Raw genomic sequence first — 26,448 nt, 5'->3', positions numbered from 1 at the left:
TGGTGTTCTTTTCTTGGGTCCTCCTATTATACATGTGTTAGATTTTCTTGCTTATTTTTTATGGTTGTCACATTTTCTCTAATCCTATTTGTCTCTCTCTTCATTTCTTTTTTTATTTTAAAAATGTCCTCCTTTTTCTCTTAAGGCATCATCTGTTGTGTTTAGTCACATCTCTTTTCCCTAGTTTAATTAATTAGTCTTCGTTGATGAAATGTGTTCTGTTATTTCTGAATCTTTTTTCTTTTCTGTCACCTCATTTCTAAGTTGTTCAAATTCTAATTTATGCTCTTTCACTTCTTGTGCCATTTTTTTTTTTTTTTTTTTTTTTTTTTTTTTTTGCGGTACGCGGGCCTCTCACTGTTGTGGCCTCTCCCGTTGCGGAGCACAGGCCCCGGACGCGCAGGCTCAGCGGCCATGGCTCACGGGCCCAGCCACTCCGCGGCATGTGGGATCTTCCCAGACCGGGGCACAAACCCGTGTCCCCTGCATCGGCAGGCAGATTCTCAACCACTGTGCCACCAGGGAAGCCCCTGTGCCATTTTTTAAATGTCTTTAAGCTGACCTTTTGAAGTGTCAGCTCATAGTATTCATTTGTTTTGGAAACATTTTTATTGTTTGTTATTTGTAGCTATTTGTGATTTCGAAAAGGAGAAATGGCCATATTTTACAAGGATGTTTTTCTGGTGTTTTTTCCTAATGAAATGACTCTAGCTCACCTGACCTCAGCCTGCTGGCCTCATAATTTGGCTTTTGGGAAGATGTTTTTATTGTCACAAACACAAATTCCATGTCAATAGTTCTGCCAAAAGGTAACAACTCTAGGTAAAAGGAGCTTATCTTCTAATTCTTTCCCCAACTTAATTTTAGTAAATAGGTATACAATGTTATTTCTAGATATGTAGTAGTATTTAGTAGCAGATTAATGGGTATTTATGGAAAATACTTGTAAAATAAAGCCTTTTCAATACTGTTTGAAGATAAGATTCTTGTAAGAGTTTGATATTTATAGAAAAATAGTGTGAATGCCAGTATGATGTTAAAATATACGTTACCCTGCTTTAGAAATGACAAATTTATTTTCATTTTATGAACATGATATCTGTTTATGGGGTTTTTTTTTTAGTGTATAAGTTAGAGGAACATTTTACAAACCTGCTTTTGTAAGATGTCAATCTTATTAAAATACATTAAACATCAAACGTAGTGCGACTGTTCTTAGATTTGGGTACTTGAAAAATATATAGCGTGTGTGTGGTTTGTTTTCCTTTCCAGCTTTTTATGGTTTCATTATGTCTATAAACTAAAAAAAGTCATATGCATTAACCTAAATTCTTAAATTTAGGTTAAATGTGCACAGTACTGGCCAACAAAGGATGACCGAGAGATGCTGTTTAAGGAAACAGGCTTCAGTGTGAAGTTCCTGTCGGAAGACGTGAAGTCCTATTATACAGTCCATCTGCTGCAGTTAGGAAACACCAATGTAAGACTTTTCATGCCCAAACTATGGGGCTTTATATGATGATTTTAAGGATTATTCTTTGTTCTTAGATATGAAGTTTGGGGCAGCCCATTCATTTCAATAATAACCTATAATAGTGTACAGCCATAACCTTTTCCTTATAGATTTTGTTCCTATATGTGGTAGCTCTCTGAGGACTCTCAAGAAACCCTAGAAACTAAGAATTTTAAAATTCAGGTAAATATTTGAGGATTCAGAATAACTTACTAAAATTAGTTGGGGATTAAGAGAGAGGACTTTAGAATCAGGCCAACCTGGATTCACATCCAGCTCTGCTACTTAGTGTACCTACTCCCAGACCTCCTGAAGTCTGTCCTCATCTGTGGGATGGAGATGGTGGTGCCTCCCTCTCAGGGCCGTTGTGGGGTCGGGTGAGGGTGTGTGTGCAGAGGCACTAACACAGACCAGGTACCCTGTAAACACCAGCTCTGATACTTACTACTGTTGAGAGTGTTGTTAATTCAAGGGATTAGTCACATGGAAATTTGTCTTTATTGAACTGGTGAAAATGATGAAGTAAATTTACCATATGGTCTCAAGAACATTTACTTGGATTTTTTTCCAGAAATATAAGACTCGTTCCTGGTACTTGGTTGAGATACAGGTACAGGGTGGGTTGTGAGCCTGCTGTTGTCAGGCTGAAGATTGAGATACTTCTCCCCTCTTCCCACTTACCTCTTTGCCTTCTTTGGTTCGTAATTAGAATAACTAGAAAATACGAAGTAAGAGTGATTCTGAGATGCTCTTAGAAACTAGAAAAACTACAAAATAGGAAAATGTTTGCCCAAAAATGGCTTCGGGAATGTATCTAGTCTAAAGTGAGATACTGTTTTAGTTAACTATTAAGTGAATTGAGTGATTAACGTGTGATCATTAACCAAAAAAAAAAAAAGCTTTGTAGCGAAGGGAGATATATACACTTTTTAGATATGCAGAAGTACCTTTTATGGTTGATCTCCTGAAACACCTCTCTGTTTTTTATTACGTACTATAAGTACAGATGTGTGCCGAGTGCTTCGGGCCAGGTCCAGCTTCCATGACTTTCATAGCTAAGCTTATTATGGGATCTCTTAGGTCATCCAGGGAGGAGGCTTTTTTATGAATCTCCTCACTGTATTTATTTTGCACCAGTGATTCCAAACATACATACAAACATACATACATTTGCATGTATCTTAAGCTGTATTGAAATACATCAGCTACTACTTGGTCCTGGGTTGTCCAGTGCTCATTCCCAGAAACAGAGCTGCGTTTCCATAAAGTTCTCGTGGGTCTTGGAATCATCTTCTCATGGTGTTTACTGATCCCAGGTACCTCCTCTGCTTGTGGCATTAAAATTGATTTAGAAGGAGGTGGGCATAGGTGTTTTTCTCTGTCCTGAGCATTGATTACACCTCAAATAATAATAAGATTGAATAACTTTTGTATTTTCTTTATCACTTTGCAAAGTATTTTCACATATGTATCATTTGTCCTACAGTCTTCCTAAAATGTGGACAGAGTAAATATTCTTAATATCCCTGGTTTTCATACTTAAAAAAAAAACCTGAAAATCCATGAGGTTAATGGATTTTTTTCCATAAATAGATTACTCAGTTAATAAGTAATAAACCAGAACTCAAATCCAGATCTCCTAACTTCTAATGAGATGGGACCAAGTCTTTTGAAAAAGATGCTGATTGTTGTAAAGGAAGATCCTTGGTTCTAAAGTTTCTGAAGTTGAGGCCGCCCTGGGAGCAGGCCAACCCCTACGTTTTAATTGCTGGCAATTGTGTGATTTCTTACTGCCCTGGGTTCAGAGTACACCATAATTAAATAGCAACAGTTTATGTTCTATTTTACAATCTTTAGTAAGAGCTAGGAGTGTTAGAAGAATAAAGTAGCGTTTCAGTAGGAAAGACAGAATTGCATTTGGTTGTGTTAGAAGAATAAAGTAGCGTTTCAGTAGGAGAGACAGAATTGCATTTGGTTAAGTATTTAGACTCAGGAACCATGTGGCCTGAGTTTAAATCCGAGCTCTACCACTCCTGACTGTGTGACTGGTCCCATTATTTAACCTCTGTGCCTCTGTTTTCTCATCTGCAAAACGAGGATGATGACGCACCTGCCTTGTAGGGTTGTTACGATGATCGAGTGAATTAATGCTCTGACAGTGCCTCAGACTCAGTGTGGGGTCTCCTGTTGTCAGCGGCTCCCTTGGAGTTGGGAAGGGCTGCAGGAGCCAGGGCAGCGGAGGACGCGCTGCAGGAGAGGTGATGATGAAGTAGGGGAGGGACAGCCGGCCTCACCTGCAGGTCTGGGTGGAGGTTCCTGAGTTTCAGAGGACCAGGTTGCTTCTAAAGGAGTCTGGCTGTGCCTTTTAACAGATCTGGGGCCAGAGCTGCCTCCTGTCAGGCCCTGCTCCATAGAGACTTCATGTCTGGTGGGCAGTAAAGCACCAGCAGCCCTTTCCAGCGTCGTGATGAGAGCTCAGAGTTTGAACTTCTGGCCCCACGTGAAGAGATTCCATGTCTGCTTTTAAAAGAGGCCTTGTGGCTTAAGCTATGAAGATAGTTTTGAGGGGCTTTTAAAATCCCAGGTCATCTGGAGAACTTGTCTTTTGGGCTTTTCTGTTTAGTTGGCCTTCACCATTTTCAGTAGTGTCCTCGACCAGCTTTATGTGTATCAAGTTCCAGGAAGGCTGTTTTCATGCTGAGTTCTGTTTCTCTGCCTCTGTAGATTTGCCCAGAGCAGGGTTAGATGCCACCCGGGTGTCCTCCTCTCCTGTCTGTTTATGTCCTGTGCACTCTTCTGTCCAGCTTGTGCCCATTTCTCACTTCGGTCACTTAATGTACCTGTGATGCGTTCACTTCTAACAGCTAGGATCTTCTTACGCTTCTCTTCATAATTTAAATCTTACCATTTCCCAGCTTGTGCAGCACTTGCGCATGTGTACATTTTGACACCATAACAAGGTTTTCAGCTCCCCATGGGCAGGGTCCTTACCTGTTGCCCTTGTACCCCTTCTGCGTTTGCACCGAGTACCCTGTTCACCACCCCACACCTGAGTGCTTGTCCTGAAACACGGCTTGGTCCTTCCACCGAGGTCTGGGAAGCCCTTCCGTGGCCAGTACAGGAGTCCCCGGCCGGCCCCCGCCTTGCCTCTGCCGACCATGTCTTGGGCGTTGCCCTGCCCCCTGCTTAGAACCCAGCCCCTTGCCCCCTGCCCTGGTGCTCTCCTCCCCTCCCCACCTGGGAGTTCCAGTCATCTTCCAGAGTGAGTTATGGTGACCACGTATTTAACACGGCCAGTGCGGGATCCTGCAGGAGCTGGTGAGGGACTGAACTAGGGCAGTGACCTCAAGGGAGGGGCGGGGTCGACAAGCTTGCTTCTCTCCAGGTGGAGCGGAAACACAGGTGAGGAGGTTGGAAATGTGGAGAGGTTACAGTTGATGAGAGCGGATCAGGGGCCGCAGTAAAGGCAGCAGTGAGTGTGTCATTGTGTCAGAGATCACCGCATCTCTTCACATGCCACCACGTGCAGGTGTTGCCTTGTTTACCCTTCACAGCAGCCTTGTGAGATCAGTACTTTCTTAAACCCCGTTTACAGGTGACGGAACTGGGGCTTGTGAAATTCTTGGAAACAATCTTGCTACCTTCTTTCTGTGCCTAAAGTGTGAAAATTGGGCCTGGGGCTGTAGAGTGTATAGATTTTTAAGTAATATTAGAACATTTATAGTCTTACTTATATTGATAACAATTATAGTTAACTTGCACTTAAATGGCTCTAGACAGTGCACACTTAAATTACCCCCAGGCTCTCAGCTCTTATACCTACTCAGCTCATAGTTTAGCTGCCTGGCCTCCACGGACCATGAACTTGTCATCTGATTCAAAGACGTTACATTTAAAATTCTTCAAATAAATGTAAATGAGATTTTGCCCTAAGAAGAACGGTGAACTGCTGACATCTTTGTGGAGAGGGTGGTGTCCATGATGTAGTGCCTTATGGAGAAAACTGGGCAGGTGTGTGCAGACCGGCTGGAGTGGGGTGTGAGGGGTGGCGGTGAGAAGGGACGGAGCTGACTGGGTGTCACAGCAGGACTGAGGGGCTTGGTGACCGAGCAGGAGGGAAGGGTGAGTCTGCTGTTTGAAACTAGGAGTTTGTCAGAAACTGTAGAGTCTAAATGTAGAGACTGTTTGGAATAAAGATGAATTTTGTTTTAGCTCTGTATGCTTTGGAACCCTTTCCCCCCATTCTCGCTTTTTTTCCAGCATGAAAAAGAGGGAAAAGGTATCCAATCGTTCATATAAACTTTTTTTTTTCTTGCGGTACACGGGCCTCTCCCGCTGCGGAGCACAGGCTCCGGACGCGCAAGCTCAGCGGCCATGGCTCCTGGGCCTAGCCGCTCTGCGGCATGTGGGATCTTCCCGGACCGGGGCACGAACCCGTGTCCCCTGCATCGGCAGGCGGACTCTCAACCACTGCGCCACCAGGGAAGCCCCATATAAACTTTTTTTTGTACCAGAGTAGTAAACATATGGATCTTATTACTTCTGTGGCCCTTTGGGAATTATGTGATTTTTTTTTTGTGAGCTAAGTTTTTTGAATCTTGTTTCAGTAGGAGTGAATTAATACAAAATTAACCTCTAAGAAGTTCTTTAGTCTGGTCCTACACGGAAGAAAAAGATGGATTTTCAAAAATCTATTCGTGAGAAAGACTGTATTATACAGTGGTGAGCATTTCTGGAAACTGGCTTTGAGCATCCCAGACAGTGTGACCTGAATTTGAAAGAAATAAAGAGGCCACTAGTCTTGAGCCAAAATCATATAAGCAAAGAGAAAGCAAGTAGTTGCCCAGGATTGTGGGGTAACTGTAGGTTTTGGGCCAGGAGGTGATGCATAGTTGAACCTACACTGTATAGGCCACACTCCAGGGAACACTTCCCTGGGAGCAGGGCCCTGGCACCACCCCTCCTAGGCCTGGGACCTCCAGCAGGTCCACCTGGACCTGGCTGAGGCCCATATGGACCAGGGCTGGGCCTCTGTGCATGGTCAGCACAGCGTGGTGGCTGAGGACTGCAGCAGGGCTGCTGTCGGGGGAGAGGGTTAAAGACACCCACTGGAATCTGAGGCCCCATTTAAAGGAAGATGCGTTTGAGTTAACCGTGTGCCTGGGCTGATGGAGGAAAGGACTTAGGACCCCAGTCCTGTGTGGGTATCAGATGGCTGCCATTTACGGTTTTCTAGAAGGAAGCTACAGTTTAGCCTCCTTAATTTGGAATGTTTTAAACACTGTTTTTACATACAGTAAGATACAATCTTTTTGATGTATAGGTCTGAGTTTTGACAGTGCATTCGTGTCACCACCTGCCCAATCAAGATAAAGAACGGTTCTGTCACCATCCCCTAGATACACACACGCGTGCACGCGCATGCACACGTTCCTCACGCTGCCTGTGTACAGTCAGCCCGGCCCCACTCTCAGCTCCTGGCTACCACTGGGCTGGTTTCAATTCCTATAATTTTGTCTTTTCCATGCTGTCATGTAAATGGAATCGTACAGTATACAGCCTTTAGAGTCTGTTGCTTTCACTTAGCATAATTAATTTGGAATTTAAAAGGAAATGTTTTGAATTTTAATAATCACAATGAGCATTTTAATTAGTAATAGGAAATCTTCTAGTGCCTTCAGTGTACTGAGAACCTATGGATCACAGTGTACTTGGAATTATGAAAGCTGGATGTCAAGAAAAATTAGTCACTAAATGCGTATAATTAAAAAGTTTTTTTAACTTCTGCACTGTATTTTATCAGTGCTGTACCTCATATAACTGAGTCTGGGACTTAGGAGTCTTAATCTGTACTGAAAAAAAGGGAAATATTGTTTTTTTAAAAAAGAAAGCTAAGTTTAATTTTGTAAATTTGTATTGAAAGGTAGATGCTGTAAAAGTAACCGTTAAAAAAAATCAGGGTTTTTTATGCTGCTTCTGTGGCTCCTTCTTCCAAAATAGTCCTGTAATTAAAGCTGAAACATTGTGCAAAGATGTGTTAGCGGTTGCCGCTCCCTCTGTGAATGAAGAGCAGAAGGCAGAGAAGTGCTCCTGGGGGCAGAGGGCCTTTGGCAGAAGCCAAGGAACGTTTTCATAATGAGTTAGTCAGAAATAAAGGTCGTTGAGAATGTCCAGGAAGTGGTGGTGAGTGCCAGGCAGGCTTTACGAGACAGGAAACACTTAGCATGTTGGTAAATCATGTTAGCACATCAGCAAAGCCATGTCAGCAGTTCTAGGATTGGAAATTGTTACCATGGGGAAAAGCAGCAATTAGGAGAGCAATTTCAGTTAAAAATGTAAAGATTGTTTCTTTAAATTAATTCTTGAGTTGTTCCTCTGTGCCTGTATAGCAGAATCTAAAAGATAACTCATATAACGGGGAACATTATATTTTTTAAAACTTTGAAATTCTTAAAAAAGAAACCATTAAAGAATGTAAAATTAAACTGGTAGAGATTTTAAAAAATAGAATAGAATCCACTCATCATGATGTATGAATTAAAGAAAATCCTGGCAGCATGTATGGTGCAGGTCAGTGGTTGGGAACCCAAGTGCTGCTCTAATCCTGCCTCTGCCATTTTCTGATGTGTGACCTTGGGTGCATTACTTAACCCTTCGCCTCAGTTTTCTCATCTGGAAAATAGGTTTTAATAGGATTATTGTATGGGTTGAGTTAATACATAAAAAGCCTAGAACATGCTTACAAAATAATAAGTGTTACAGAAGTGTTAGTTATTATTAATATATTCCAAATTCTCCTAAAGAAAATCTTCCCATACTTGTGTATGTGATTATCAAAAACCAAATGAAAAATCATGGTACATTACACAAAACACATCTTTCTGCAGTAGACTGTTAAAAGAAAAAACTCAGAACTAACATTTCCCCTCTTGATTTTCACTTTTTAGAGTGGTGAAACCAGAACAATATCTCACTTTCATTATACTACCTGGCCAGATTTCGGAGTCCCTGAATCACCAGCTTCATTTCTCAATTTCTTATTTAAAGTGCGAGAGTCTGGCTCTTTGAATCCTGAACACGGGCCTGCGGTGATCCACTGTAGTGCCGGCATCGGGCGGTCAGGCACCTTTTCTCTGGTGGACACTTGTCTTGTTCTGGTAAGTGACCTCGTTTCAGTCTTCTGTACCTTTTTATTGTTTCCACTGGCAGAAGTAAGCTCGACTGTCAGGATCCCAGAACTGTGTTTTTCAAACTTGAACTTCTGCCTTCTTTTAGAAAAACCAAAAACTCTCATTCACATCTTTTCAGCTGCCTCTTGCTGTGACTGGTGGGGCTGCATCCAAGATAATTCTAGAGCTCTCGAAGGAGACTTTTCCTGGTAGCTTTTGTTACCTAAATGATGGGTCCTCTCCCCCGCCCTTCTTATTTTTCAAACATCAGTTGGTAGATAATATTGAATTATTTCTTGCCTTAGTTTCCTTATTTACAAACTGCAGAGAGTGAGAGTATTCTCCTCCCAGGACTGTCATAAGAATTAAGTGGATGAGTGCATTTAGAACACTTTCTAAGCGCTCGGTGAGTGTGGGTTTTAATATCATTCCCTGAAGTTCCTGTTGTGCCCGAGGGCTATGTTCTTTCTCCACCAGCCTTCCCAGCCCCAGCCTGGGTACCGGCCTGTGCCTTTCCTCCCTTTAGGTTGATGGGAGGGTATCTTAGCACGTCTACTGTGTTACCACTCTGCCTAATATCCTATACTTCAGTCAAAAGCGGCTTGTTATGTTCACTTTGACGTGTTTAAGAACTCTAAGCATCTGTTCTGTTAATGGTAAATACTAAAACTGGATCGTGTGTTTGCCTGTTCCCTGCCAAATTTAACTTCAACAGCTGTTCTCTTTTCTGGTTGGGGTGGGGGTGTGTGGATCCAGCCCCAGCTGGTGCAGCGGCCCCACGGTGTCCTTGTGGGTCTGGCTGTTTCCACCTTTCTGCTCCAGCACCCTCAGGTGGCTGCCGCACACAGACATGAAGGCGCCGAACGAAAAGATTTACTCCTGCCAAGACGTTCTTAAAAAAGAAAGGCACTAATCTCGATGTATTTATCCTTACATTAAGCCAGAATGGGCTATAAATCCTCCCTTCGACCAACCACTAGCCAGAGTGAATGAGATTCCTGTTGGTTGGAGCCAGCTGTGAGTTAGCTGAAGGGCCAGGAGTCCTCCCTCTGCTGCCTGGATGGGGCAGACGGGCAACCTGTGCTGACTTGCTCTTAGCGGTTTTCCTGTACTGCTTCTCTTTCCTGGACTCCTAACAACAAAAGGCTTGAATAATGTTTACCTTTCTTGCAGATGGAAAAAGGAGACAATATTAATATTAAACAGCTGTTACTGAATATGAGAAAATACCGAATGGGGCTGATTCAGACACCAGATCAACTCAGATTTTCATACATGACTATAATAGAAGGAGCAAAGTTTATAAAGGGAGATTCAAGTATACAGGTAAACTGTGTATCAAATACGATTTGCGTCACATAGCTGCACTCTGTTTATGCATGTGTCTTCTCCCTTCCTTCCAAAAAAGCATGTTTACATTAATGTGGTGAATCCAGCTGGCCCCTAAGATTGTAAAGTGTATGCCACCCTCCTCCTGTGTACCTCAGCCTAATGTTAAATCCTGCCTGTTACTCAGAAGCCCGAATGGGGACACAATTTCATTAAAGAAAGTAAGGTTCCTTGTAAAGGAGGGGTTAAGCATTTCATCATTAAAATAACCAGAAAATTTAGCTACTTTTGCCCCATTAAAAACCTGATCTGGAGTTATACAAGAACACTTAGTTTATATCATAGGTATTTCATCTTTTATAACAATGAGCAAGCAACTTGAGTACTTGCAGCAAACGTAATGAAATTTCAGGAGAATGTTATTTTTCTCTGGTTGGTGGCTGTATTCTCATGAAGGTATTTTTATTCCACATTTGTAAAAGCTAAGTTCAAAGACTGATTATCAGAAATCTGTGTTTATGTACTAACGTAACATGTGAAATAGAAAAAGAAGTAACAACAGACACCCGTTTCTTGTCTGAACTGATCATATGGAATTGGACATAAGCAGGTGGAATTCTTTATTTTTCTCTTACATGAACCATTTGCTTCCTCTTCAGCTTCTGTGATTACTAGCCAAAGCAGGAATATTCTGAATAAGCCCTCCTTTATAACTGAGATCACACCATCTGTCAAGATGGAATGAGATATAAGTAGTTAAGTGTTGTATGGATTACACAGACATTTAAATATTCTTAAGAAATTTTATTTATCAGCTGACTTTTTTGTTCTGATCATTGGTGTTATTTTAACTATTCAAGACAATCTGTTATATTTATCAATAAAAATTTTAAGTTTTATTTAAAAGATTCCCCCCCCAAATCTTTAGCATTATAGAATAATTTTTTTTAATTAATTAGATTATTTATTTATTTATTTTTGGCTGCATTGGGTCTTCGTTGCTGCGCCTGGGCTTTCTCTCATTGCGGCAAGCCAGGGCTACTCTTCTTTGGGCTTTTCATTGCGGTGGCTTCTCTGTTGCAGAGCACAGGCTCTAGGCGCATGGGCTTCAGTAGTTGTGGCACACAGGTTCAGTAGTTGTGGCTCATGGGCTTAGTTGCTCCGTGGCATGTGGGATCTTCCCGGACCAGGGCTTGAACCCGTGTCCCCTGCATTGGCAGGTGGATTTTTAACCAGTGCGCCACCAAGGAAGCCCTCTAAAGAATAATTTTTAACGAAGAGAAATGTCAGTCTGTGAAGTGCCTGGTATGTGAAGATTAAGCCCATGAAGCACAAGACCCTCTTCCGACGTTACCTCAGATGTTCAGGATTAGGAACAGGTCTCTCTTTAATCTCGGCTTGTGTCTGCCAGTTTACATGCAGAGGTTTTCCCCACACACTTCTGTTGCTTCCTTGCTAATTTTCTGGCTGTTCTTACAGACTAATTCTATGGAACGTGTGCTGTCCTTTGGATACTATCCCTTGCTCCACCTTAATGTTTTTTCAAGTTTCGTTCCTTTAGTTTTAGAATATATATGTGCTTCCTGTGCAGATCGTTTTCCCCACAGAGATGAGTTTTATGGACGGGCTTTTGTGTGGTATGTGACAGTGCAGTTTGTGGCTCGGAAGAACTTCTTCTCCCCCAGTTTATCTGGTGCGGTGTGGCCATCAGATCTCTGACTCAGCACCTTTATCCCTCATTCAGACAGACCCAGGCGTCCTCTGCCTCCGTCCAGATGGGATGTTGGAAATGTCTGTATTTTTCAAGTGCTCAGGATCAGAAAGCCTGTTACCCTTTCGGAGGGCTCAGTTTCCACAGAAATGATCTTAGCAAGGCTCTAATAATTTATATGGTGCTGTGAAATTTTTAAAATTTTAGATAATTGATTAGTACATATTGAGTATAAAAGAATTCAGAGAACGTGAAAGTATATCATTTACAAAGTAGAAGTCCTCGATAACTCACCCCCCAAATATGTAACCATTGAGGCCTGTGTGTATTCTTCCAGGACTGCATATTTATGCATATGGGCTTGTTTATTTTATGTAGATATTTTCTCCTTCTGGAACCCCGCTGTCTAATGCTGGAGCCACGTGTTCTGTTGAGTGTTGAGATGTAGCCAGTCTGAATCAAGTTCTGCTTAAAGTATAAGATGTACAAATATAGGGAGAAAAAGTGTAAAATATCTCAGTAATTTAAAAAATGTTGATTATATGTTCAAATAACAATATTTTTAAATGTTGAATTAAATAAAACATCTTGTCAAAATTCATCTTTTTTTAAAACGTGGCTGTTAGACATTTTTAAAGTTATATATGTGGCTCGCATTACATTTCATTGGACAGTGCTATACTAGAACCTTAGCTTAGACCAGAAGTCTCAGAGAAATAAATTTCCCTGAAATCTTAAATCATAAAACTTTATTGTTACAAAGATCTAGAGTTACTTTGTTAATGTGGATACCCCAAGCTGCATGACTCTGTCTCATGTCCCAAAAAGTGTCTCATAGGACATACAAGGATGTGATAGGCAGTTTATGGACTTGTCTTTCTCTCCATACATCTGCCTCCTCCCCTTTGCCTCTGATTTTTGGGGAAAATTAATATTTGTAAGAAGAAAGAAGGAAGCTTTTCGAGTGTGAGTTGATGGCAGTGGGGTGAGGGATGCCATCTTTCCAGAAGCACCCATGCTGTGTAAGCTTCATCTCTGGTTCTTTTTCCTAAAGGGGGCCTCTGTCTTAACCTTCAGTCTTAATCTAGATTTACGGGATACAAGTGGTGTTTTCATTATTGGCTACAGTTTCATGTTAGTTTTCCTGTGAAGATTTCCGGCATATGTGGATATAAAATGATTTAGAACCTGCCAGGACAAAGAAGAGCTGTTAATATTCACATCTAAAGTGACTGTTGGGCTTCCCTGGTGGCGCAGTGGTTGAGAGTCCGCCTGCCAATGATGCAGGGGACACGGGTTCGTGCCCTGGTCCGGGAAGATCCCACATGCTGTGGAGCGGCTGGGCCCATGAGCCATGGCCGCTGAGCCTGCACGTCCGGAGCCTGTGCTCCACAACGGGAGAGGCCACAACAGTGAGAGGCCCGCGTACCACAAAAAAAAAATAAAAAATAAAGTGACTGTTATCTGAAACCAGTAACTGTGTTTGTGATGATAATCACATATAATACACAACTAATAAAGTTATAAGTAAATATATACTTTTAACAAATTACAGTGGGTTTCGAGTTTTTAAATACATCACTTTACAGCTCCTTCGAGGGGCTTTCTTCAGTGAGAAATGGGGGTGGGGTTGCGGATGGTGTGGGGGCATTGCTCCGTGAGTGCGGTTCAGCTGAGTGTGCAGTCGGGGGAGGTGAGCAGCCCCGTCTGCTCCAAATGGGAGCCGAGGGCAGTGCTGGGTCCCTGGCCTCACAGTCGGCAGCACCAGCAGCACTGCCGAGGCAGGTGAGCCTGGAGCCTGCTTGCCGGGTGTGTCACAGGGGGGGCAAAGTTGAGTGAGTTTGCTGCCCAGAGACCTGGCAAAATGACATTGCCCTTTGTTTTTTCTTTTTAAAATTCACTAACATTAAATCTCCCTTTCTCCCCCACCCTCCTGCTGACTCTTCTTGTTGACAGATTCTGGATTTGTTGCATATTCTGGGAAGTGGTCCAGTAAGACTTGGTTTTTGGCATCATCTTGTTTATTGACATTGTTGAGTTTTGTACAAGTATAAGGCCAAGTTGCTGTAACTAGATCTCAGTGAAGAATTGACCGGCATGCATTCTGGAGACAGTTAACATTTTTGTTGGATACTTAAACTATCTGTTGTCTGACACTGATGATTATTTCCGAGATGCAGAGCCTTGTGAGGGGTTCAAATTCCGACTCTGCTACTCGTTAGCTGTCATCTCATTAGTCACAACAAGTCCCAAGGCAGGTCACAGTCCTGTTTCATTGGAGGAAGGTAGGCTGTCTCTTCATCTTGGTCTGAATCCTGCCTGATCTGAAGTCCAGGAGTGCTGAGGAGTCTTCCCAACCCAGTGTCCAGCCAGCTGCCTGGGCTGCTGGTGTACCTGGTGGGGACAGTCAACTTGAAGGCCTCTGGCACTGCAGGAACCTGCTGGGAGGTCTCATCATTGGCTCTCCACTAAACTGGACAGTGGCAATGAGCAGGGCACAGTGGGTCACGTTCAAGGGCCATCTTGGTCACTTTTCCAGAGCATATGCCTCTGGATTAGGAGACAGCACAATCTGACTTTGGCGAAGATCTTCTTACTAAGACCAATATTTTGGTGAGGTTAAAGTCACTACATTTTATTAAGATTATTGTATTCAACTACATACTGATGTGCATCAATATTAAATGCTTTATTATTGGGACTTCCCTGGTGGCACAGTGGTTCAGAATCCTCCTGCTAATGCAGGGGACACGGGTTCAAGCCCTGGTCTGGGAGGATCCCACATGCCGCAGAGCAGCTAAGCCTGTGCGCCACAACTACTGAGCCTGTGCTCTAGAGCCCACGAGTCACAACTACTGAGCCCACGTGCCACAACTACTGAAACCTGTGTGCCTAGAACCTGTGCTCCACAACAAGAGAAACCACTGCGTTGAGAAGCCCACGCACCACAACGAAGAGTAGCCCCCACTCACCGCAACTAGAGAAAGCCCATGCGCAGCAATGAAGACCCAATGCAACTAAGATAGATAGATAGATAGATAAATTTATTAAAAATGCTTTATTATTATTAAATATTCAACTTAAAATAGACGTAGCTAGAAGTGGTATGACAAAACACGTTTTTCTTTTTCATTCATATGTTAGCATCACAGGGTTTTCTTAAGTTAAATATAGAATTTCAGTTTCATAAATTTTATTTAAGGAAAGTCAAAACTTTAGTGTTTGCATTTGTTTCTCATTTCCCTACTTAGAAACGGTGGAAAGAACTTTCTAAGGAAGATGTATGTCCTGTTTTCGATCATTCACCAACCAAAATAATGACTGAAAAATACAACGGAAACAGGATAGGCCTAGAAGAAGAAAAACTGACAAGTGACAGGTATACAGGACTGTCCTCTAAAATGCAAGATACTCTGGAGGAAAACAGCGAGAGGTAAGGTTACTGCAATAACAGTGCTTGAAAAGATGAGACTTTTATTTTAATAAGTTCTGTGGATGGGAACTAATATAGACCCTTAGTGTATTGAATTAATGTAACCATTTATTTATTACTTAAGGGCATTTAAGTAGTATGTAATGACATCATTGATCTCAAAGAAGCTAATACTTAAAGACGGAAACCTGTTGGAAAATGGTTTAACACAATACTTATTGAGTGTAAGAGTTAATATAATTAGATGCTAAAATGTGTAGTATGATGCAGAAAACAGTATGAATACCTGCCGTTTGTACAGTTATATAGTGTTCACGCTACTGTTACAATGTAATTGATAATATGCCTTTAATACCATTATGAAATAATTAAATGAATATTTCAACTTCTGTTATTGGAAGAAAAAAATATTTTTCAAAAAAAATCACATAAAATGCCCTATACTTTTTGAGTTTTGAATCCATATGAATGTGTAAACTCTTCAAGTTTTTAAATTTGAAAAATTACGTTTCTCAGGCTCCAAATATCTCACACATTATGAACTGGTGTCCTGAGGTGTGAGTCTCTCAGAAAAGTGAATGAGCTCTTTTACTCCCTCTCTTCAATATCTCTGAAAGACTTTTTTTCTTTTCTTTTTGTCAGGTATGCTTTTTCTTGTGGAAAACTTTATGCTGTAGTCATATTTGTTACAGTGGGATCTTGGGATGTGCTGTGAAAATCGTTAAGGTCTCCTATACATTATAGCTTCAGTTCTGTATTTCCCCAATATAAAAATTGCCTGAAATTTTATAAAAGGTAGCGTATTACAGTACATAGTAAGTTGCTATATATCATATTGAAGAGTTTATTATGACCTAGCAGTGCTACTCCTTGTGTGTGGCTTCAGTGGTTTAGACTACAAGTTAAAGCATAAAGTTGTTTCTTCTTCTACATTAGATTTATTAGTTTTAAGTCAGGAAATAATACTGGGAGCTCTGTATCCTTTTATATATTTTATATATATTTTGCCTGATCTTGACTACAGTGTAATTTGTTTTATTGGCAGGTACACACATACTTGTTATAGTGAATTTTCAGTCTAGAGAGTGAATTCTGAGTAATAATTTTTGCAAGTCATTGTAGGAAATATTCAGGTAGAGTTCACACAGCTGGAGATACCTGTGTGTGTGATAAGTTAAAGTGAAAAAGACATTAGGAAGACTGCAAAGCATATGGAGATGAGCAAAATATAGTCCCCAGGCTGCTAATACACTTAAGGGACAAAATAAGAACCCAGACTAGCAACGTAAATTATTTACTATAAATGAAATGCCCTAGGATGAGAATAGAAGGACTCTAGAGGGTGAGAGAACCAGAGAGAAGAGGTTTTCTTAGTTTAGAAGGAAACAAACTTGGAGAACAGCAAAAAAGAAAAACATTTGGGCAAGAACGAGGTTGTACATGGCAGGAGAACACGTGCTCTTGTCTCTTGGGTGTGTAACTAGGAGTGGGATTGCTGGGCCACATGTGGCCACTCCGTGTTGAGCATTTTTTGGCCAGTTTTCCAAGCAGCTGCATCACTTCACCTTCCCACTAGCAATGTCTGAAGGTGCCAATATTCCCACGTAATTTAACGAAGATAAAATAATCTGATATGTAGTCCATATTCAGAGTTCTCTAATTATAAAAAAAAGTCCACCTTAAAGCTTTACAGAAAATAACTGTACTGAGATATAATTTACATACCATAGAGTTCACAAAATTTAGAGCGTACAGTTTACTGGATTGAGTATATGTACAGAGTTTTGTGGCCATCGCCATAATGTAATTTTGGAACATTTTTATGATCCCAGTCTCTATAGCTATTTAAAAAAATAATTCAAGATCTGATCCAGGATCATGCATTGTATTTGGTTGATGTGGTTCTTTAGTCTCCTTTAACCTGGGACTGTCCACCACCTTTAGTTTTCCCCCATTGCTGGACATTGCAGCTTATAGATGAGTTGCCTTTTAGGATGCCTCACAATCTGGATTCCTCTGATTGTTTTTCACTATTAGATATAGGTTAAACATTTGGGCCAGGAAAAAAGCTGCCTCTTAATGTAGTAGATGCTGAAAAGGCATTCAAGATTTTTAATCAAGCCATACCATCAGAGCTGTGCTTCAGAATAATTACTGGGGTGTAGTATTTACTCTGAAGGCATGGAAACTGGTTAGGCTTTTGCTGTAATATAAGCAGTAAGTGAAAAGAGGAGATGGATTTTGTGAGATTTTTTTTTTATTAACTGATTTTAATAACATGACATAAAACCCCTACACTTTATATAATTGTTATGCAAAATACATAGATGAATACTGTCTTCTTTTAAAAACATAAATAAGATGTGAAAATAGGCAAGTTTCCATTAAATAAGTGAAAAAAATTTTAAAGTTTTGCTTTCCATATCATTTGGTGTTATAAAATGTTTAGCTTTCATCAGCTTCAGGGTTTGTGTTGCTCCCCAATTTTTCATATAACTGAACTCTCAAATCTGCTAGCACCCACTGAATTGATTCCACTCTGGATGGTAAGGCATCAGTTTCTTCTTGCAAGTTTTTCTTTGCTTCTTCTAGCATTTCTCATGTTTCTTCTTGAGAATGGCTAATGAAAACATCACCAGTCTGATGAGGTGTCATTAGGCAGTCCTCGTCTGCACGCATGATGTCCTAACAAGCATCTTCTGAGTTTGGGAGTTGTTTCTTTTTTACTTCTGTTTATTCCTTCAGCTCTGTGATTCTGCTTGTATTCCATGCAAATCTGTATGTCTTTTGTTGATTTTCAAAAGTAACATTGACATCTTCTGCTGCTGTCTTCTTCATGGTGGCCGCCATCTTAGGCTTGTGAGATTTTTTTCAAGGGAAAAAAATGGTAGTTTTCATGTTGCCTTCAGCCATTCTTTGTGTTGTTCCGGGACCATGATCCCAGAGTCAAAGAGCTTCCTTTGGAACAAAAATTCTGTATTGAATAGGAAAATGGGAGCTAGAAAAGGGATGGGCAGACAGCAGTAGGCACTCACACAGCAGAATATTCAAGGAAATGTTAACTATAGGGGCCTTTGTGAAAAATCAAATATGAACTCCAAAGGGGATCAGATGCCTGGGAACCCTCTGTCTTCCCTCTGCTGCTGACTGGCTAGCAAAGAAAGAAAAAAATACTGATACCATGCTTCCTTTCAGGTCCTACTAAAAATATTCATTTACATAAAACTGTACCAGCAATTGTCATTGAATTACCTGAGTGCATCTCTGGACCATTTAGAGTATTGAAGCTTTTCCCCTTTTTGTTCCAGTGTCTGAATGAGTTGAGGAGTGGGCGGGGGGGGCGGGGGGGCTGTGCTCTGCCTGCATGGTTGAGCCCAGCCGTGCTGATGTGCTCTTGTTTGTCGACAGTGCTCTGCGCAAGCGCCTTCGGGAGGACAGGAAAGCCAACACAGCTCAGAAGGTGCAGCAGATGAAGCAGAGGCTGAACGAGACCGAACGAAAAAGGAAAAGGTGGTTATATTGGCAACCTATTCTCACTAAGATGGGGTTTGTGTCCGTCATTTTGGTTGGCGCTTTTGTTGGCTGGACACTGTTTTTTCAACAAAATGCCCTATAAATAATTAATTTTGCCCCGCAAGCTTCAGCACTGGTAGCTGACAGTGTTGCGTGAATCACAGGGGTTCATCTGTTAGCAGACTCCTCAGACACCAGGCGGTGCAGTTGACTAGACACCCACAGAGAATTGGGGTGTGCAGTCCCCTCAGCACCCCAAGGCGCTGCCCACACTGTACCCGCTCCCTAAAGTAAAGACTTGAATGCTTCTTAAGAACTGGTACATTTTCAACTGTATTCATACATGTTAAGTGTAATATTTCACCTGACCAGACTGAGAAGTCCTTTATCACGAGGATTCGTTTTTGGAGGCTGTCTGGATTTTAACCTGCACTTGATATAAGCAATAAATATTGTGGTTTTATGGACATTATTACTGGAAAGAAAATGACCTTTAAGTAATGCGTGTAATGTATAAATGTACTTGTTCACATGGGCATCAACATTTTATATTCTTAACCATTGCAGGGTAAATATATTTTATAAGTACCTATTTAATCTTACTTTTGTAGTTAAATGTACTTTTTAAAAGCTCAATTTGAAAAAAAATCTGTTACCACAAAAAAAATAATAAAAGTGTATGTTGATTCAATTGTACTGGATACATTTTCCTGAAGAAAAGTTTGATATGAGCAGGTAGAACTCTGAATAAGCAATTTTTACTATATATTTGCATTTCTTTTATGTTTTACAGTTTTCCCAATTTTAAAAAGAAAAAGAAACAAAAATTTTCTCTAAAAATATCTTTGAAGGAAAATTCTCCTTACTGGCGTAGTCAGGTAACAGTTGGTCAAGACTTTGTAAAGAAACTGGTTTCTGTAAAGCCCATTATTAATACTGTTTATTTTTCAGGAAAATTTCAATGTAATTACCCTAATTTATAATTGGATAAACCATAATTTAGGAAATAAAAATAATGAGCAGCATTTTATCATCCATGATTTCAGTTTATTAGACTGAAGTTTTGCAGTAAAAACTTTTTTAAGTTCTTTCTACTTCAATAAATAGTATAATGATGTTCAAACCTACACTGTCCCTTTAACTTCTTAATGGGTATTTTTAGAGCATATTGTTTAATGGATCTAACTGCTCATTTGAGTGCTAGCTTTCTTCAGATTGTAACATTCCTTTCAGTGTTTAACTTGTTTTACTTAAACTTTAAATAGTTGTTATAAATTTATCTGCTGAAATAATGAAAACACATTATTTCAGCGGTTTTCAAACTTTGCTTGTTGGATTTCTAAGGGGTCACCAGGAGGTGGTAGGAAGGACCCTAAGCTGCCAACCTTTACTTCCAGCAGATAAAGTAGGCTGTCTCTGCTTTATCCACTTTACATACTAGGTACTATTGCTGCACGAGGTTTAATTATTTTCAGCGGGCAGTGATCAAACAACAGTTTGAAAACCTTCGGTACAGATAGACTTTTGAATTGGTTTGAATAGCCTTCTTGAGTGGGTTGAGTTATGCTGAGAGTATGAGAGCAGGACGCAGGTGGTGCTGTGTGTAGAGGACAGTTTGTGTCACATGTGCCCACGCCCTGCTCAGCACCACTGTGTCCTGTAACCTTTACATGGAAGGAGGTAAGAAGGATGTTGCTGTGTCTGCCTGCATCACCCCTGTGTTCAGGCACCATGACCCTTACATTTTAGGTCGTTATTGGTTTAAAATCTTTCTTTCCAATTTGCTGTGGTTTATCTTTGCTAAAATACAGTATATTACTCTGCAAGTCAAATACAGGTAGACCTATTCAGTTCCAACCGTGGGTCGCCTTGCTTTCAATAAAAGGCAAAGACTTTATGGGAAACACAAGCTGATAATGATACCCTTGTCCCCGGGCAGGGTGGACGTGCTTCGTGGGGCTCAGTGCTTCAGCTTTGCTCTTTCTTCCCGTCCTTCTGGAGATGTTTGCCATAATGTATTTTATTATTATTATTTTTTTGCCATAATGTATTTTTAAAATCACATCCAGTGATTTTTAAGTGTCCGGTGTAGCGGACACTTGTTGATAAACTGCTGCTGCTGCAAACGTTAGTCATCTTTCCTCTTCCAAGCACATCCCTGAGGAGAGCATGTTAATTTTTACCAGGGATTGTGTTTTTGGTGGGTGCCCTATACTAATTACTGAAAATGCATGGCCACGTGCCTGACCTTTATTAAAGAAGGCGTCTAGTCAGAGGGGCAGGCCAGGCGGGGTCCTGCCCTCAGGGAACAGCAGAGGAGTCGGCAACCACGGTGGGTGTGCATCTTCCCAGAACTTGTGTCTGTAGGTCTTCGTGATGTTTTCTAATTAGAACAGATGCTGAAAATCAGTTGTACGGTTTGACTTCGATGAGGTGCTGGTATTTTCTTAATAAAAAAGCCAGAAGCTTTATTATTTTTAAGAAAGACTATCTGAATTAATACCTAGTTCATTTGTGTTTGTATCTGCTTCTGCCGATAAACGGACAGCACCCCTGATTCAGGACCGTCTTTTCTGGCTGTACCAATGGGCTCCGTACTCATTTCCACGTGCAGCCAAGCATTTTATGCCATCCTACTACTGATTTTTATCTATGCTTGCATGTGTAGAATATCTGCAAATACAGTTCTCCATATTAAGTTTATCCATATGTAGCATAAAAATGATGTAAAAGTGCATAGAGAACTTTGGTAATGTACAGACCACTTCCATGTTTAGATGTTTTATATATTTGCTCAGTCCTTATCCTCTTCTATATTTTTGGTCCATTTCATTATGTATTAGTATTTCTACCAAGGAATGAACAAAAAAAGAGAAAGGAAGTTAAAAAGTTGATTTTTTTTTTTTTTTAAATAACAGGTGCATCAGAGGAAGGAATTGTGACCTTCAGTTAATTTTATGTACACTTGTGCGTGTCCCCTTTGTTGCAAATAAACTAGAATTGATGGTTTGAATTAAAAAAATACATATTGGTTTAAAAAGTAGTTTCTGGCATGGAGCAGTCCTCCAGCTTCTGTATCAGTTCCATCTTTGCTTTCAGTGTCCTTGACAGTGATGGTTGTTCCCACTTAGAGGTCATTTCCGTGGTGCCGGGCATGGTGCTGGGGCTTCCCACGTGTTCTCCTGGTAACCTCACAACAAGCCCATGCAGCAGGTGGTGGTGTTGCTGAGCCAGAGTCAGCCTGAGACTTGACCTTTCTACCTTCTCTCCTGTTGCCGTCATTGAAGACTCTCATGTAGAGTGTATTTTAGAATTAAATTCTCAAAGAAAGATTTAACTTCTGAAAGTCGTTCCCCTCTTAGAAAAATATCTCTGACTAGATTCTGTGTGAACAGACACAGGCTAGAACCTGATTATGTTAGAAATGTTTTATTGACCGTTGTATACTCTCTTTTAGTGAGTACATTTCCAGAGTGACTGCCTGGTTATTGTACAGATTTTAAAATCTAGTCTGCCTTGATTTTTACTTTCAGACACGAGTCTTACAGAGACCTTTAAAATGCAGTATATTGTAAGCCTAATGCCATTATGTCTATCATCCGTTTCTCCATATGTCCAGGCAAGAGTCTAAGAATCACACCTTCCGTCAGCACTGACTTATTTCTGGTTCCAGCAGGTCCCTGTGGGTTTGTTAGTGGGGTAGAAAGCATGGACAAGGGCGGCATGGTTGAGGTTAGGACTCCCATGTCCATCCCCTGCTGGAGCTGAGTGCCTGGCAGGGATGGCGTGTTCTGGGCTCCCATTTCTACATCACAGCTATTCAAGTCTCTCTTACTTCAGGAAACCCTTATTTGGTGTTGACTTATCTAGATGGTAGTCATCTTATAAATAAAGTTTTGGAAAACAGAAATTCAGTATTTTTTCACATAATAAAATTAAGTTCTTTTGACTTAAAATACAGGTCTTGGTCGTCCCCTGGATGATTTATTCTGGAGTTGACCTGTGTCTTTCATCTTTTCCCTAGTTCATTGGTTTGGATTTGATTCCATCTTTCCTTGTATCTGTCTTCAAAGCACTGTTTCTGGGACAGCAGCACCCACAGCCCCTACAACAGCAGATAAGTTAGAAATGCCAGGTGTCCTCTTGTTCTGCTGAATGTGGATGAGTGATGTCATGTTGCAGAGTACTGCCCCGGCTAAGCAGTGACTCAGCCCGAGGGGCTTTTAGTTGGGTCGAGCGCTTGTCTTTATCAGTAACAACCTGACAACGAGAATTCTCAAATGCTATGACCGTCTCTGTGCAGTCCAGTGGCAGAATGAAAAATCCAATCATTGGTACTCTTTCTGTTTGGGTTTTATAATTTAGAGTGGAATATGGGAATTTTAGGATTTAGGGAGGATATTACTTGCAGAGTCTACTTTAATACTATTGTCTGGTTTTCCATCACATGATATATTGGGGGAGCTATAAGGAGAATGGAATGGGAATTTTTTTCTTTATGGAGACCATTTTTTAAAGAAAAGCATCAATTCTTTATTGTTGCTCTAATTTGGCATAGATTTTTTAGACATATGATGATGTTGATATTTCAAATTACTACTATAAAAAACCTGAAGTTATTTTGAGTTTGGTGAATTCGGGATTTTCCCACTGGGTAAGTTGATGTTGTCTGTAAGGCAGTGAGTGCCTTGCTCACCTTAGAGAAGTGTGTGGGACTCTTTTCAGTAAAGCAAGGATGAGTATCTGGTGGCAGGAACTACTTCGGTGTGGAGCCAGCCCCTGTCAAGACCTTTTAGTTGTTCTAAGGGGTAGTTCATCCTTGCTGAGTGTGTCTTTAACACACTGCTGGGGAGGCAACACCTGCCGCTTCTGCCAGTCAGTAGATACACCTCTCCAAGGTGCATCCTGTTACCCGATTTTCAGACGAGAAAACTGAGTCAAAGAATAAGTAACTTGCCCAAGGTTGTACATCTAGATCATGACAGAGCTGAGATTTGAACTCCAGTCTGTAGAATCCCAGTAACTCCAGGCCTCACGCTTTCCCATTATGTCACATGCAACCTGTTTTTATGGAATATTTAAATGGAAAAGCATTAGACAGCTACTGTTACCCATTAAAATCCAAAATAACCCTCTTTATTTTTTAAGTGAAACAAATCAAAGTTTTCCTCTCCAAAAAATTTTGTGGAACAGTTTGAACTACCACTGAGCCAGAGTAATACTGGAACATCAGAGCACTCTCTAAACCAAACCATTATTTCATTCACTCTGACTGGATCAGTTCCTTGGTTTTAACAAGGGGACTTCTGAAGGTGTGGGAAACACATGCATATTTTGCAGCACTCAGGGTCAGTCAGAAGCTCCTTTCCTCACATCAGCCACTTTGGTTCAGGCTTCTCAGGTCCCTTCAAGAAGCACCTGTGGTAGTTTCTGTGACCACAGGCACCTAACAAGAATGCTTCCTTGGTGTCTGGACATTTCTCTGTCAGTGCTGGAAATGAGACACCAAGGAGCCGGCAGTCAGGAAGAAGCCAACTCGTAGTATTGGAGATTTTGACTAAATGTTTTGGATAAATGTGTGGGTGTGGTTTATATCTCCCATTTATACATGTGGAGGCACAATAATGACCAGTATTTAGATCTGGGTTTTTTTTTTTGTCAGAGCAAGGGAAGTTGAGGGCAAATACCAGTTACCACCTCAGAAGTTCAGCTATTTGCAAATATTGTGAAATAACATTAAAAACTCGCCTGCCCTTAAATTAGTTGTTATTTCATCTCTCTATCACTTGTTTAAACTCTCATTTATCTTTACTTTTTGGCATTAAAGTACAATAAATCTATCAATTATTTTATGTCTGTGTTTTCTTTTAATACTTAAATCATGTCACTTCAGTTCTATATTTCTGTGATCATTAGTATTACCCTTCAGGACAAAAAGCATGCTGCTAACAGTCCATGAGTTAAAGATATAAGCCAACTTTATGTTCATACATTACATTCATAATATTTTTAGCAGTATGATACAGTGGAGGTCCAAATTGGATTAGACTTTTGCATTGAATTCCAAAGTATTGGTAAGTCTAGCACATACCATAAAATCTTGCTAAACTGTTGTGGGTACATTTTTTTTTTTTAACTGTCTGTCAGTATAGCTCACATGGAGGTCATTTCTTGAGTAATACAGGATGACCTAAAAAAGTTCATAGTTATTAATTTTTGTAAAAGAGTGAGAGTTATGGTGCTTTAACATGAGTCTACCTCACACCACCAATTCTGTTTGAAAATCAAGCACATAAGCAGTTTTACCAAGGTAACAGCAAAGCACTCAGTGTGATTGAGTGTGATGTGTTGGAATGTTTTTTGGTTGCCTTTTTAGTTCATTGTTAGTCCTTTTATGTTTGTGTGTATCTGTGTATGTCTGTGTGTTTGGTAAATATGAATTGAATAGATGACTTCTTATTTTATATTTTAGGCCAAGATTGACAGACACCTAAATATTCATGACTTGAGAATATTCTGCAGCTATAAATTTTGAACCATTGATGTGCAAAGCAAGACCTGGAGCCCACTCCGGACACTAAGTGAGGCTTGATAAGCCTGTAGATTGCCTCACATTTGTCTGTTTACAAAGTAAACCTTACATCCAGGGAACGAAGAGCACCACCAGCAGAAGACTTTGCAGAGCCCTTTCATTTGATGCATTGTTAAGTTTTTTAATGCGTGTGTGAAATGTAGAGAGATGTAAAAGAAATAAATTAGGAAAGACTACTTTGTATTGTACTGCCATTCCTACTGTATTTTTATACTTTTTGGCAGCATTAAATATTTTTCTTAAATAGACTGTGTTGGTTTGTGTGCATTATCTTAGGACAGCTCTGCTTCAAATAATGAATGTTTTCCTAAGGGTTTGCTCTCAAGTTTTTATAACGAGCAACTGACATTTAAATTGATTCACAACGTTGGCCCCTTGGTTTTTTAAGATGTTTATTACCCTGTCAATATAGGTTAGGTGAATGCAACAAAAGAAAAGTTATAATATCCCTTTTGTTACCTGGAAAAATATTAATATGGATAATGGTATTAAATCAATTTTAGATAAGGACAGCAATTCAGTGCAGTTTTTAAATCACAGTGTTACTCTGTCCTTGGAGGTTGTGCTTTCCCCAAACACCTCCTGTTGTAAAGAGACCAAAGGTTCCTTCCTGAGGGGGCATTTGGCCTCTTGACTGTCTTAATTTCCCGACCATGTGCTGGGTTTGGGCTCTGAGTCCACTCAGTCCTCAGTCCTGGTGATACTCATCCAGAGACACTCACGTCTACGTCATGTGAGCATCACCGTAATGTGTGACAACTACTGTTGTTTTTGTTTTGACAACTGAAAGTTCTGCAACACCATTCATTGAATAATCTATATCATCTTTAACAAATTTAATGACTCCCCTTTTCCTTTTTGCCTTGTTGTCCATGGGGTTTTAGTCTATTTTAGGAGTAAGCAAACATTATTAATCCCTATTAAATCTTTCCTAAAGAATGCATGGAAAGTTTGTTGTACCACAAAATACAGCAAGATAATCTTCCAGTGTGTCGACAAAGCTTCTTGAAAGCGTTCTCTGTACTCAGCTACCTCTATTTCCTGACTTCCCGATACTGTCCCCGAAGATTGTGACTTTCTCTTGCGTCACTCCAAAAATGGCCTGTAAAGGTTGTCTTAGCTCATGCTGTACCAAATGCAGTTGACACTCTTCAATTCTTCCCTCAAATGAGTTCTCGACAGCAGAAT

At 40.5% G+C, this 26,448-nt stretch overlaps 1 protein-coding gene and 1 pseudogene across 3 annotated transcripts in view; one reads left to right on the top strand and one right to left on the bottom strand.

Moving 5' to 3' along the window:
• Positions 1–25,508, top strand: part of PTPN2 (protein tyrosine phosphatase non-receptor type 2) — a 78,644-nt gene extending 53,136 nt beyond the window's left edge. Inside the window, exons 5-10 of one of the 3 annotated variants that reach the window (XM_032602374.1) lie at positions 1,343–1,480; positions 8,461–8,670; positions 9,856–10,008; positions 14,974–15,155; positions 18,564–18,665; positions 25,141–25,508. In XM_032602374.1, coding sequence (XP_032458265.1) covers positions 1,343–1,480; positions 8,461–8,670; positions 9,856–10,008; positions 14,974–15,155; positions 18,564–18,665; positions 25,141–25,162 — 807 coding nt within the window. In that variant the 3' untranslated portion in view covers positions 25,163–25,508. Of the gene's footprint in view, positions 1–1,342; positions 1,481–8,460; positions 8,671–9,855; positions 10,009–14,973; positions 15,156–18,563 lie in introns of all 3 variants that reach the window. The other 2 variants (XM_032602375.1, XM_032602373.1) reach the window with 2 other exon arrangements.
• On the bottom strand, positions 15,175–18,472 carry LOC116738719 (annotated as a pseudogene).
• Positions 25,509–26,448: the final 940 nt, after the last annotated feature.

The sequence above is a fragment of the Phocoena sinus genome, chromosome 14 (assembly GCF_008692025.1).
Source record: "Phocoena sinus isolate mPhoSin1 chromosome 14, mPhoSin1.pri, whole genome shotgun sequence".
Classification (NCBI taxonomy): Eukaryota; Metazoa; Chordata; class Mammalia; order Artiodactyla; family Phocoenidae; genus Phocoena; species Phocoena sinus.
Note: the sequence above shows the minus strand (reverse complement) of the source record. Positions and strands in the feature narration are given on the sequence as shown.